General features: G+C 33.7%; 1 protein-coding gene across 2 annotated transcripts; it reads left to right on the top strand.

Moving 5' to 3' along the window:
- The first annotated feature begins 2,661 nt into the window (after window positions 1-2,661).
- Window positions 2,662-13,783, top strand: LOC107009989 (pentatricopeptide repeat-containing protein At4g21065). Of its 2 annotated transcripts, XR_003576001.1 has the most exons (3): window positions 2,662-3,245; window positions 5,697-8,181; window positions 12,533-13,783. XR_003576001.1 is itself a non-coding variant. In XM_015209280.2 (2 exons), exons 1-2 carry the CDS (start codon window positions 2,719-2,721, stop codon window positions 6,529-6,531), a joined length of 1,362 nt encoding a protein of 453 aa, XP_015064766.1. In that variant the 5' UTR covers window positions 2,662-2,718; the 3' UTR covers window positions 6,532-12,089. The 2 variants fall into 2 exon arrangements, 1 of the variants encoding a protein (XP_015064766.1); XM_015209280.2 differs by lacking the exon at window positions 12,533-13,783 and having other exon boundaries at window positions 5,697-12,089.
- The last annotated feature ends 1,331 nt before the right edge of the window (window positions 13,784-15,114 follow it).

The following is a 15,114-nucleotide window of genomic DNA, read 5'->3' on the forward strand; positions in this document are numbered from 1 at the left end:
ATGCACATGAATATGGAATGAGGTACTAAGTTATCAAAATTTGATGTACTTAGATGATTGTGTTCCATTCATGAAGAATGAGAGCCTTTGATAAATGGTAAAAATACAGATCCATTCTTTAGAGTGAATGAGGTGATAAGCCACCATTCTAGACGTGAATTTTCTTGTAATGATTGTTAGCAAGGCAAGGTAATTGTGAGACCATCATAAACGAAAGTTGAAATTGAATTCTCTGCGTTCTAAGAACGTATACAGATATTTGTGGACTTAGTCATCCACCTAGTGGATTGTTTAGACTTAATGGTCCTAATAAATGTTTCTTCTATATGGTCTCATGTGTGCCTATTATTATCTCGCAACTTGATGTTTGCAAAAATGTTGGCACAAATAATATGTTTACATGCACAATTTTCTTCAGATTAGTTCATTCAATGATGAAATCACGATTCACCTAAAGGGTAAAGTAATTGAGAAAAAATAAATCTAAAAATTACTCTTGGAGTAATAAAATTGAAATTTACTCATATAATCGTAAATCAGAAATTTACTAAAGCAAAAGGCACATGACATAGTAAACTTGGAGTTTACGAGTACTAATAATTTTATTAGTTGGCATGAATAATTTGATCATCCCAAATTTGTGCATACTGAGTAATGGACATACATTGAAAAATTAGAAGATTCTTCAAGAATTCTTTACGTTGTTTGTTCTCGTGATAAAGTTGATTGGATCAACTAAAGTTGGCACTAAATCCCTAAATTCTGAAAAGTATAAAAGGTGAATATGGGCCCGTTCACCTATCATGTGATATGATAAAAAGATGCATCTATAAGATAATCACATGTGTTTTTGTTGTCAACATGTAGTTTGACATTCACAAAATTGTTTGTGCAAAAATAATTGAGTTAAGAACACAATTTCGGAATATGTAATCAAGAAAATTTATCTTGATAATATTGATAAATATTTAAGATGATGTGATACTAAATGTCAAAAATAGTAAAATCATTGTTTATGAAAATAAAGTTTCATATATTGATATGAAATATGATATTACATACAAACATAATTGTATGAATCAAACCAATAAGTTATGATCAATTTTTCTGTTAATTGGTTTATGGTCAGGGACCAAATAGTTTTCATCTGATAATTTTGATGTGCAATATATGATTAATGAATATACTATGATGCACAAAGATAGATTCTCCAAAAGATTGAGATATATGTTAGTTTGTCTAACATAAGGGGGAGATTAGAAGCAACACAAGAGTTGTAAATACATCTATTGAATGTCCCTTAAGGATAAAGTCAATGACATGCATGAAGCATGATAGACTAATCAATTCTAAATAAAATAATCCTTGAAAAAGGGTAGCTACATAAAAATAATGAAGTGATGAGATCTCAATAAGTTTGTCGTATTGTGAATCAATGCAAAATGATATATCGTTGACGATATCTTTAATACAATAGCGCGCAATATTGTAAAAGATTATGAGGATATGAATTCTACATCTATTAAAGCATGCTTGTATAGAAATAATTATCAAGTGAAAAGTGGAATGATGCATCTTGGTAAGCGTAAAGCTTATTTGACTTGCAATCTAGTCACTAGAATATATCATACATTCAATATTGGATGTTATCACTTGACAAAATTAATATGAAAAGTCATGAAGGATTCAAAATCTAAAGTATGTGCAAGTTTTTGGAGAACTTGTTTATAATATTTATAAGGATTAAATCGATTCAAAATGCATGAAGCATATACAAATATTGTTATGCAAGTTGATAACTAGAATTGAAACTCTTGAAGAGTTTTCAAAAGACAATAGATTATTTGCTTAAAGAAGTTGAAGTAAGGAACCTGCAGAAATATTTGATCTTGAAAGAAAGATTCATAAAAGGAGATAGAAGAAAACATATTTCGTCAAGGTTTTTCTACAATCATGAGCTCCCAAGAATGGTGATATCAACATGCAACATGTTTGTTTAAGTAATATTATTGTTGATTTCTTCACCAAGTCTCTACCAACTACAACTTTTAAGAAGATGGTGCACAAGACTTGGAAAACGAAGATTCTAGTCTCTGAATTGATGTTGTCATAAGGGGGAGTTAATACGCGATGTACTCTTTTTCCCTCACAAGTTTTTGTCCCACTGGGTTTTCCTTGTAAGGTTTTTAATGAGGCATCCATAATGCATATTATTAGATATGTGTACTCTTTTTCCTTCACTAGATTTTTTCCCCACTGGGTTTTATCTAGTAAGGTTTTAACGAGGCACATAATCTACCGACATTCAAGGGGGAGTGTTATAAACAATTTGTATTATATTGAATGTCTAATTATGTGGAGTCCTTGTAGGATATGGTTAGGCATCCTACTTGGGGACCAAGTAAGGTTTTTCCTATAAATAAAGGGTTTTCCTTCATTATAAATAAGATTTGTGAAAGATCTATGAATGCTGAATATACTATGAATAAGATCTTTTCTCTTCTCTCTACTTTCTTCTTCTTCTAAATTTATATAGTTTCATAACAATAACCCTTTTCTAAGAGTACAAAAACAAATATAACCCTTTTCCGATTTATTTAATCAAATATCTTACATTTTTCGATTTATTTTATCCAATAATCAAATATCTGACATTTTCTTAAACTTTTATATTACTGTTTCTTTTCCTTCCCTTCGTTTCCACAAAAATTATGCAAAATGATTTCCCACCAAATTGAGTGTTTTTTCCAACGTTCAAAAACAATGGTTCATCTTCTCCAACTTCATTCTCTATTCATCAAAACAGCCATTCATCACGATGAGTATCGTCTCTCCCAATTCATATCATTATCTTCTTCAATATCCCTTCAATATACCCGTACATTTTTCGATAATTCTCACATTATACCATCAATCTTCGCATGGAACACAATGATGAGGGCATATTCCCAATTAGAGTCTCTGATGCTCTTCAAACAGTTTCAAAAAATCGGATTAAAACCAGATAAATTCACATTCCCTGTTGTGCTAAAGGTTTCTGGGCATTGTTTGATGATTGGAACTGGCGGATCGTTGCATTCGATGGCTGTGAAGTCGGGTTTTGGTTCAGATTTACATGTGAACAATACTCTTTTGAGAATGTATGCTGTGTTTGGTGTGATCAAGTTTGCAAGACAGGTGTTTGATGAAATGCTTCATAGGGATATAGTTTCTTGGAGTTCAATGATGGCTGCTTACGTTCATTGGTATGTATATTTGTTTCAGTTATTGGTCAAAAATACATATGAATTATTTCTTTATGTAACAAACCCGAATTCTTCACTATATTAAGAAGAAAATTAAAACACAATACAACTTTAGAATTGTGATTGAAATACTCAAACTACCGAAATACAATGAAATTATTGAAATAACAAGTAACTAAGGATATAGATAACAAGGGAGATGAGAAACTTAGACTCTAGAATTGGGGATGAGAACACAGAAATGCATTTGCACATAATTCATTCGATGCCCTCTGATAGTGATGCCCTAATCTATTTAACTACAACAAACGTATCCTTAGTCTGGATCCCAAATTATCCTTTGTGAAGGCCTGGCCCGATTGCTTTTACTCGGCCCAATATCATGTGATATCCTTGTTGGTATCCCTATTGGGCTGGGGCTAATTCATTACAAATTATCACAATTTATGTATTAGGGATCATATAGTTGACTTTAACTTCTTATGATTCAAGCATGAAGTAATTGTTGTCTTATTATTTACAGTTGCTTCTTCTTTCTCCTTCTAAAAGATATTTCATGTATCTACTTATTTCTCTGGAATCAGTAGATTATTTATGATATGTAAACTTGGCAAGTGTGTGAAGGCTGAGATTCTATAGCATTATGTGGAAGTTATTTAAGATGATTATTATAATTGGAGTGAATAACTGTTACATCTGTCAAAAAATAATGGGAGTGAATAGAATAACCAAAATCTAAGTAGATTTTATGCATAACAAGTTTAGTACTTTGTGGAAACTAGTTCAAGTATCGTTCTGTGAGGAATTTGTAAGGGTTAATCATCTTTTGATAGGTGTGACACATAATAGGTCAGAGATTCTATGAACAATGCAAGCTTGTAACCTTGTTCGTACCTTCAGAAATTTGGTGCCATGGTATTTGTGGTTCTCTTGAGCAGATATCCGTGATCGAATACTCTTGGTGAACTTTTTAAAATTCATCCCAGAAGTCGATTGTGAATACTTGTTTTGCACCAGAAGAAGAAACCAGTATTTCTATTACTTGGATATATTAGCTTGAATAAGGAGTTCCAAACTTGTTCACTAGTCTAACTTTTTCTCGTTTCCCATATTGCTGCAATACTTCAATAGATTGTTAAACAATGCCTAGGGTTCATATCTGAAAGGATCAATAATTGTTGAGCCTTTAAAATTGTGAGCGGATACACTCCTAAATGATAAGAGATTAACAATGAAGGAAATTTTCGGAGTGGGAATTTTTTCTTTTAAATTGGAAAGGAGCATGTACCCCTGAAAAATAAGGGTTTAAAAATGAGGAAAAATTTCACGGTTTAGATTTCGGTATTTATCTTGGAAAGGTCCCGATGACACTCTTTAAATTGGGGAACTAACAAAGAAAGAAAACTTGCATGGTTGAGATGCGTGCAACACTCCCAGCCTCTTGTATTGAGGTATGCTGGTCTCGCTGCTGTATTTGTTTACTTTAGCATATATCAGAGCATGTTAGTTATTTATTTTTAAATTCTAGAATCTCTATGTACATTCATGTCCAATAAACCACTGAGCTTTGGAACCCAATTTTCGCAAACCATTCTTTGGACTTCTTATCTATGGAACTTTTGGAAAGAGGATGCTAGTTCGTGGCTCCATGGTCATGAGTATTTTAAAATTAACAAGCTAAGGTGGATTATGGACAGTAATTTGGTGTAATAGTCTAACACTGATGCTGTTTAGTTTTCCGGATTGCATATGGATTGATTCCCATGTCAAATTCTGTCTGCAATTTTGACCTGAAAAATAAAAATAAATACTAAAATTAAGTTTCTCTTGAGATAAACTTTGAATTAAACATTGAAAGGACAACAACTTTATAATGGTACTATGGTTATTGTGTCTTTCCTATGGGAGGGTATAAGGGGCTTTGCATTTATAAATACGGAATAGGGAGCAATAGACAAAATATAAGCAGGCTTGACTTTCTCCTGATGAAGTCTCCAAACATTTCGCTATTGTTCCTCATAGTTGAAGTAATGACAATGATTCTACTTGTTCTCTCTGCAGGGTCTCCAACCGTTTTGTCAATACTTTCCTGTCTTATTCAATTTCATTTGATATCATAAAAGTGTGATTCAGGATGTCACCTAAGTGAATTCTATAGATTTCTTAAGTCAAGTTCCGCTACATGTGATGTGCTTATTTTTTTCATATAGTGAATCAATTCTTTTATAAACGTAGAAAACATGAATAGTTTGTACCTGATCATATAGAGGGTCCAGTTTAATGGGCATGGAGATGAATATTTGCTACCTTGACCTCTCTTTTTGTGTAGGAGGTCTTTTAATATGATTGTCTTTCCTGCTTTCTTTTCCTGTTTAACTTTTCCTGTGAGGCTTTTGCTTTCTGTCTGGCTTTTCAAAGTCATAATAGTCAATGTTTTCCTTGATATCTCAGTAACTTGCCTTCAGATGCTCTGCTCCTGTTCCAATGTATGAAGCTAGCAAATGAAAAGCCAAATTCTGTCACTTTGGTTAGCTTGCTGGGGGCATGTACTCATATCCTGAATATCGGATTAGGTAAATGTATTCACTCGCACATTGTTACCAGTGGTATTGAACTACATGTTGAACTGGAAACAGCCCTCCTTGGGATGTATGCAAAATGTGGTCATATACAGCAGGCTTTCCGCATATTCAATTCGATGGATGATAAAAATCTGCAGACCTGGACCATCATGATTTCTGGTCTTGCTGATCATGGACATGGAGAAGAAGCTATGTCCTTGTTTGCCAGAATGGAAGAATCTGGCTTTAGGCCGGATAGCTTATCATTTTCTGCAATCTTATATGCTTGTAGTCATATTGGCTTTGTTGATGCGGGCCGTGAATATTTTGAAAAAATGGCAAGTATTTATGACATCAGGCCAACTATGGAACATTACGGATGTATGGTGGATATGTATGGACGTGCTGGAGAACTAGAAGCAGCTTATGATATTATAAGGAGCATGCCTACAGAGCCTAATTCTGTGATATTGAGGAGTTTAATTAGTGCTTGTAAGCATCATGGTCATATTCCTTGCGCAGAAGAAAATATAAGGGAGATTCTCCTCAAAATAGAGCCTGATCTCGGATCAAACTATGTACTTGCATCTAGTTTGTCTCATCTTTTTGGTCATTGCAGCGATGCGAACAGCCTAAGATCGTCTATGAAAGTAAAAGGGATAAAGAAATATCCTGGTAGCAGTTGGGTGCAGTCGCTTGATAGTCTTGCCGAAGAAAGCAGTTGAAGGATCTGGTAGTAATGTTTTGTGTTTATGCCAATAGAAGAGGCAATTCAGATCACAGGAATGAAGTCATTGTTACATTCCAAAGACGAGAGAACACTATCAAGGTGGAGGAAAATGAATTGCTTCTTTTTGGGTAATGAGGTACAAATTCAGGGGAGCTGTTTCTTTGACCGTTGGAAGAGGGTCACGCTGAAGTTCCTATTGTTCTTGCATAATTTTGAATAACTTGAAAAATGAAGATTACATTGTGGAGTGATTTTGATTTGTAGGTCATGGGATATGACATTTAAGAGGAACTGCACAAATTGGTATACTTCTGGACGAGGAATAGCCATGCTCTGTCAGAGCTACAACTCTGTTATCCTTCTCAAATTATTTCTAACAATCAATCATGCCTAGGTATTGGACTAGTTGGGATCAGCTTTATGAGTCTCCTATATTCTACCTCATTTGGGGCCATTCTTTTTGATACCGGTAAATGATTTGTTTTCTCCATAAACTACTCTTTCTTTTCAAAATATATGGTTAAGGTTAATCTTGGAATTCTATTCAGAAGTTGGGATGCCCTTAAAGTGGCACCTCAGCATGGCCTGAAACTTTGGTTAAAAACTATGAGGTATTCCCACGGGGAAACAAATTCAAAATCTTTTATGATGTCAAGACTCAAGTCTTCCGCTTTGAGCTCTGGAAATTTAAATTAACCAAGTGGTATCTTCATTTATCTGTTAGTTTAATTGTAATTTCTGAAATGAAGGAGAAGAAAGCAGTGAACATGTCATGCTGGAGTAGGTTTTGTTGTAAGCAAAATATGGAAAACGAAGCTTTGGTAGTTGTACTACTCAAAGTAGCAAGTACATTTGGGTTATATAATCTATGAAAAGAGAGCATGAAAAATCATCTGACTTCCATTGCACCTGTATCAGCATGAGTCTGCTTTTAAGGTATTCCCCTAAATGCTTTGAAAGTATAATCACTCACACATCCATTTGCATGTTATTTTTTGGAGCTTGACTTGAAGCCATCAGGAAAGGGTGATGCTCTGTACTCTGTATCTGTCGATTCTCCATGTCCTTCACATTCCATGATGTTTGTATGACTAAGCTTTTCTTAGAATACTTAACTGCCATGGGTTAGTGAATAAACTTTGGATATTTATCACAACAAGAAAGAACCACTTGACTGAAATACATATTCAATATTTAATTAAGGTTCTTCTGGTCTCATCTGCTTAAACTTAAGGATCCATTCATTTGTATAATGCTGTTAATGCCAATATCAGATGAACCTAGCTTGGTGGAAACCTCTTCGCTGTGTATTACATCACTTGCATATGAAAAAGTTTTGAGTTTCCTATTTGTTCATGAACAATATACCATACTGGATTGCTAATGTATTTCATTTGAGATCATCCAGCACTCTAAATTATTGGAAGTAGCAGGCTTGCGATCTCAAGCTGATCCTGTCTTGTTATCATTTTGAAGACTTCTCCTCTTTTGAATGGTGACGATCCTTATATGAGATGAGACATGAAAAGTTATTCACGCATGTTAGAAAGGTTGAGCTAGCTGGGACGGGGAGAAGGTGATCTATCAACATGGAGAACCTGACATCTGGTGGAGCCATGTGAAGAAATTTGAGAATCTCTAGAAGGTATGTCTATATGTTAGAATGGGGTTCTATCACAAGTAAAAGCAATCAACAAATGTCTGAACAACCATTATCATTATTTAACATGCATAAATTTAATTGTTTCACCATTGATATGCTGGTGTATCGAGTCATTTTTCTCGAATATGAATCAGGTTTTTGATGTATGAGAAACGTTACATCTTTTTTTCTTCCGCATTTTAATCAATTATTAATCAAAGGAATGTTTAGTAGATCATGAATTAAAGATGGGGGATCTATTTTCCTCTCCATAGCATTAGACAAAGAACCTAAAGCCCGAGCTAGCTAATGGGCACATTGGTTTGCTCTGGTCTTTTAACAAAAGATGAGGAATAGAAGTAAAGCCACACAGGAGTGCTAAACAATCTCGAATAATAATACAAAAAAACTAGGAGTTGTTGTAAGATTTTTTCTGATCGATCTCCACAATACATGTTATTGATGAAAAATTTTCCTTTAGTGAGTTTACTGCTTCTTGAACAACCAAAGCCTCAACCACAAGGGAGTCATGAGGCGTATCCAATCAACTAGAGGGACCTCTCATGAAGTTTCCTTGAGAATCACGGACTAGCATGTCTGACTCTGCTCCTACCAAAGTAAGGTCAAAAGAAGTGTTAGAATATGAATAGGTTTATGCAATCCTACTAGAATAGAAATATGTTTATACAATCATATTAGAATAGGAACACGAATACTAAATAGTATCCTACATGGTAAAGGATTGTATTATAGGGTCTACAAATAGGTCTCAATGTAATAATGTAGAAACAACAACAATTCAATAATATTATTTTTCATATCTCTCACATGGTACTTTTTACTAGGTTTTGAGCACTTTGTTGCTTAGGGGAGTTTAGTAGCCTTGTATGTCAATTATGTGAGTCACTCTATGGTTAAGCAGTCTTTGCAGGTTTTGTTTGGGAAGTTCAATACTGGAATTTTATCTTTGTGTTTACTGACATTATGCATCAAATCCAGTATTTAATGAGAAAACAAACACATCGAGATTGACTGTCAATTTTGTGAAGTCGACTGATCAACTTGCGGATATCTCACTAAGCCCCTCATCGATCCTCGTGTTAATTACATTTGTAACAAGCTAGGTACATGAATTGTGTGCACTAGCTTGAGGGAGAGTGTTAGAATAGGAATAGGTTTATACAATCCTATTAGAATAGGAATATATTTACACTATCTTATTAGAATAGGAATAGGAATACCAAATAGTATCCTACTGGCAAAGGATTGTATTCTAGGGTCTATAAATAGGTCCTAATGTAAAAACAACAACAATTTAATAATATTCTTTTCCTATATTTCTCACAAGAAGCATCAAGGTTTTACTTGAGGATATTCTCATTAGGACACCGTCTAATTGGTCCTGACTCGCAATCTAAACCTAACTCAAGATTCGAGCCTTGAGACCCAGGGTCTAAGCCCTAATCCTCGGCCTCGACCTATTTACTGGGACATGACACCAAAAACATATCCTGACCCAAGCCCCGAGGCCCAAACCACGAGACCCTTCGACACTAATTCGAGATTCAACTAGGAACTCGAGCACTTATCCTCTAGAATGATTTTATATCTAACTGTGACCTTAACCCGAGACCCAATCCTCGAGATTTGAAACCTAAAACCTAACCTTTAGTCGCGACTAGATCTCGAGACTCGACCCTGATCCATATTAAAAATCAAAATGAATTTTTTGCAGTAAATCCAAATTAGAGTAAATCTTTAGAATGTCCCTTGAGTTTGACAAAATTTAGAGATCAAGTTACAAATGAGTTATTTTGGTTAGAGTAAGAGGGTCAACCCAATATAAAGTTATCTCGTGCTCAAGATTTTGGGTGAATTAGGTGGACCACCGATTTTTAGGCCATATTTGACACCAGTACATAAGTTTGTGGAGCGAAAAATGGGCCAAATTATATGATTATTCCTCAGAAACTCTATTTACTTCAAGGAATACTTTATTATTTCTACTAGTACTAAGAGGTTAGGAAGCATGTCATGGACTACATGCGTGCTTCTAGATGAGGGCAAGGCAGTAATTTATACTTGGTTGTGTGTTTTTGTCATGACCTAAAATTGGATGTGATGACACCTGGCTTATCCCTTCGGACAGGTCAGCCTAAACCCAAATGCGATAGGGTGAATGTGAAGTTTAAAAAAAATATGGAACTAAGTGTAACACAAACATGCAGAGAGACATAATATAACTCAAAATACCACCAAAACCTAGTGTCACGTGTACAAGCCTCTAAGTATTACAATAGATTCAAAGAAGTACAAGTCTAATTGTCTTTGTTGCTACAGCGAAACAAGAACATAATAAAATAGTAAGAGGTTTCTGCCGATATGACAAACAACTACCTCAAAACTTTCCAAAGTAAGCCTCAGATGTAAAAGAGAAGAAGGAATAGTTACGAGGATCCGGGCTCGTACCCTACACAAGTGTAGAAGCAAGAGAGTGAGTACCAGACAATACGATACTCAACAAATAAACGACTAACTCAAGGTAAAGCAATACAATTAAAATGTAGATAACTTTGATGATAAAATTTCTTTTACTTTTAATAAACTTAAAAATGGAAGTTTTGTTTTAAAACTAAATAAGATGAAGTTTTTATTTTTAAACTAAATAAGATGAAAGTTTTATTTTTATGCTAAAAAATAGAAATTTTATTTAAGCTAAACAAGATGGAAGTTTTATGTTTAAGTAGATAAGATGAAAATTTAATTTTTAAAACACACGACACAATCATGGAAATGCACATCCAAAAATATAAGCTAAAAAGATGAAAATTTTTATTTTTAAGAATGAACAACTAAACTTGCAAAGAAAATGTAAAAAAAAGAAAAGAAAAAAAGTTAAAGAGTATTTTTGTAAACAAACAATTTATTCTTAGAAATTATGCCATGAATACAAGTTTGAATATGATGAACCAAACAAGCAATAAAAATTAATCCCAGGGTAACTTATCCCAGTATAACTTATTCCATCATAACTAAAGCCAGCATAACTTATACTTAAACCAAATGAACTGTTACTATTTTTTAACTTATATATTAATGTTTCTTTTCCTTCCTTTCGTTTCCACAACAGTCTAGGCTTGCATTAAAAAATTAAAGTAGAACGCTTGTAAATGATTTCCCACCAAATAAAGTCGTTTTTCCAACGTTCGAAAACATTCATTCATCTTCTCCAACTTCATTCTCTATTCATCAAAACTACCATTCATCATGATCACTATCGTCTCTCCCAATTCATATCAGAGTCTTCTTCAATATCCCTCCAATTCACCCGTACTATTTTCGATAGTTCTCACGTTATTCCATCAATCTTCGCATGGAACACAATGATGAGAGCATATTCCCATGTAGAGTCTCTGGAGCTCTTTAAATAGTTCCAGGAAACTGGATTAAAACCACATAGATTCACCTTTCCTATTGTGCTAAAGTTTTCTGGGAATTGTTTGATGATTGGAACGGGTAGATCGTTGATTTCCATTGCTGTGACGTCGGGTTTCAGTTCAGATTTACATGTGAAGAATACACTTCTGAGAATTTATGCTGGATTTGGTGTGATCAGGCTTGCAAGACAAATGTTTGATGAATTCACAGGGATATAGTGTCTTGGAGATAAGTGATGGCTGGTTACGTTCATTGGTATTATATTTGCTTCAGTTATTTGTCAAAAACGCATATTAGTTATTACTTTTATACAAATTTCACACCCCAATTATCACAATCTATTTATTAGGGATCATATAGCCGACTCTACTTGTGATTCAAGTATGATAGTGCTAATTGTTTTCTTATTAATTACAGTTTCTTCTTCTTCTTCTTCTTTCTCCTTATACAAGATATTTCATGTATTTGCTGAATACTCTGGAGTCAGTACATTATTTATGAATTGTGAATGGGAGTGAATAGAATTACCAAAATCTAAGTAGATTTTGAGCATGAGAAGTTTACTACTTTGTGGAAACGAGTTCAAGTATTGTTCTGTGAGGAATTTGTAAGGGTTAATCGTCTTTTGATAGGCCTGACACATAATAGGTCACCGTTTTTATGAACAATGCAAGCTTGTAACCTTGTTCGTACCTTCAGAAATTTGGTGCCATGGTATTTGTGGTTCTCTGTTATCTAATACTCTTGGCGAACTTCTTAAAATTCATCCCAGATGTCGATTGTGAATACTTGTTTTGTACCAGAAGAAGGAACAAGTATTACTATTACTTGGATATATTAGCTTGAATAAGGAGTTTGAACTTGTTCACTGGTCTAACTTTTTCTCTTTTTCCTTATTGCTGCAATAATGCAATAGATTGTTAAACGGTTCCTAGGGTTCATATCTGAAAGGATCAATGAGGTGTTGAGCCTTTAAAATTGCGAGCGGTGCATACACACCTAAATGATCAGGGATTAACAGTGATGGAAATTTTCGGGGTTGGAATTTTTTTCTTTTAAATTGGAAAGGAGCATGTAGTACTGAAAAATAAGGGAGTAAAACTGAAGAAAAATTTCATGGTTTGGATTTCGGTATTTATCTTGTAAAGGTACCGATGACACTCTTTAAAATGGGGAATTGACAAAGAAGGAAAACTTTCACGGTTGAGATGCATGCAACACTCCCAGCCTCTTGTATTTCGGTATGCTCGTCTCACTGCTGTAATTGTTTACTTTTGCATACATTAGAGCATGTTAGTTTTCTTTTAAAATTCTGGAATCTCTATGTACATTCATCTCCAGTAAACCGAGCTTTGAAACCCAATCTTTGCAAACCAATCTTTGGACTTTTTACCCTACACAACTTTTGGAAAGAGGAAGCTAGATCATGGCTCCAATGGTCATGAGTATTCTAAAACTAACAAGCTAAGGTGGATTATGAACAGTAATTTGGTCTAATAGTCTATCACTCCTGCTGTTTAGTTGTCCGGATTGCATATGAATGGATTCCCATGTCAAATTCTGTTTGCAATTTAGACCTGAAAAATTAAGAGAAATCTTAAAATTAAGTTTTATTTGAGATAAACTTTGAATTAAACGTTGAAAGGGCAACTTGGTAATGATACTATGGTTATTTTGTCTTCCCCATGGGAGAGTAAAAGGGATTTTGCATTTATTAATAGGGAATAGGGAGCAATACACAAAATATAAGTAGGCTTGACTTTCTCCCGATGAAGTCTCCAAACATTTCGCTATTGCTCCTCATAGTTGAAGGAATTAATCACAACAATTCTACTTGTTCTTCCTCCAAGAGGTCTCCAACCGTTTTGTCAATACTTTCCCGTCTTATTCAATTTCATTTGATATCATAAAAGTGTGATTCAGGATGTCTCCTAAGTGAATTCTATAAATCTCTTAAGCAAGTTCTCGCTACATGTGATATTCATATGCCCATATTTACATATAGTGAAATCAATTCTTTTATAGACATAGAAGAAGTTGAATAGTTCGTACCTGATTGTTGACATCCAATTTTGACCGATCTATAACCTTTTTCGGATGCAAAAATTATTTTCCCTAATTTTACGGGTTCAAAATTTAAAGTAATTATATGCAAATAATTATATAGTTTAACATTCAAAATTTATAAAAATTATTATTAGTATATAAATTTATTATTTTTATTATATTTATCGGTTGTCAAATTTTGAAATAATTATTTTACATATTGGTTTAAGGTTTAAAATATTTTAGTTTGCTTATTTTATATAAAGAATTTTATTTATGTGTAGTACATTATTAATCAAATAGCAATTCAATTGATCTTCTCTTAAATCATTTCAATTCTACCCTAGGAAATATTAGTACATGATTGATTTAGTTGTTTATTTGACACCACTACATCCTAGATCAATATGGAAGCTATTGAGCCAGTGGTCCTTTCACTATATAATTATAATAACTAAATTCTTACTTGGAACAATTTTCCTATGATTATGTGCTCTCTTTGATATTTACGGTAAACATGGACCTATACTTGTCAATCATGACATTCTTTCATTTGTAATTGATATTTGCTTCTTTATATGAATTGAACAGGTTTGTATAAAGTCCAATTATGACATGTTTTGATTATTTTACACCTAATTGATTGAGTTATCGATATTAGAATAAATTTAGTGGTTAATGTTTATAAAGGGAAAAGATTCCATTGATTTGCCGTTTTTCTATATTCTATGGATAAGCCTTTATTTTTTACTAAATAAACATCTCTCTTCTTTTAGTGGATGGACACGCACTGATCATTGTGGAAACCTCAAGCTTTCCTCCCTCACAAACACTGATCACTTTTAAAGATATTCCTTTAAGTTCTCAAGCTCTGAAAAACGGAGGACGCCTTTAGAGTTATAATTTTCCTTGCGATATAATTGCATACTGTTGAATACACTTCTGACTCTAGAAAGACTTAAAAAAAGAGGAACAATACTAGTATACTCTCAAGATTGTTCTGTTTTAAATTGCTTGGTTTGGATTTCATATCAAGTTTATTTGTTAATCATCTGCTTAACCGGTTAGTAACCTAACTAGTATATCATTTTTACCTTTTTATCATTTATTTATCAAAGTTTATGTTACTGGAAAGGAAGCATTCGGGTCAGTTTACTGTTCTTTTTCTTTGGGTGTGATATTTTTTATCCGCCATAAGTGAAAGTTATATGTTGTTCTCTGTTTGCCTATAAATATTCTGGTATCTTGTATTTCTTGTAGTGTTTGTTTGTGTATTTTCTTTGTGGTTCAGTAGGGATTGAACAATTGAGTTTCAAGATACAGAAGAGTTCACCAGGTTTCGAGATACATCTGGATGTAGATTCATACACCAATCTTTGTTTCTTTCTCAATAAGTTGTATGAACACTATGTGATGATAAAATTCGGGGGTTGCTCTTAATCGTGCGGGGGG

Source organism: Solanum pennellii, chromosome 1, assembly GCF_001406875.1.
Source record: "Solanum pennellii chromosome 1, SPENNV200".
Classification (NCBI taxonomy): Eukaryota; Viridiplantae; Streptophyta; class Magnoliopsida; order Solanales; family Solanaceae; genus Solanum; species Solanum pennellii.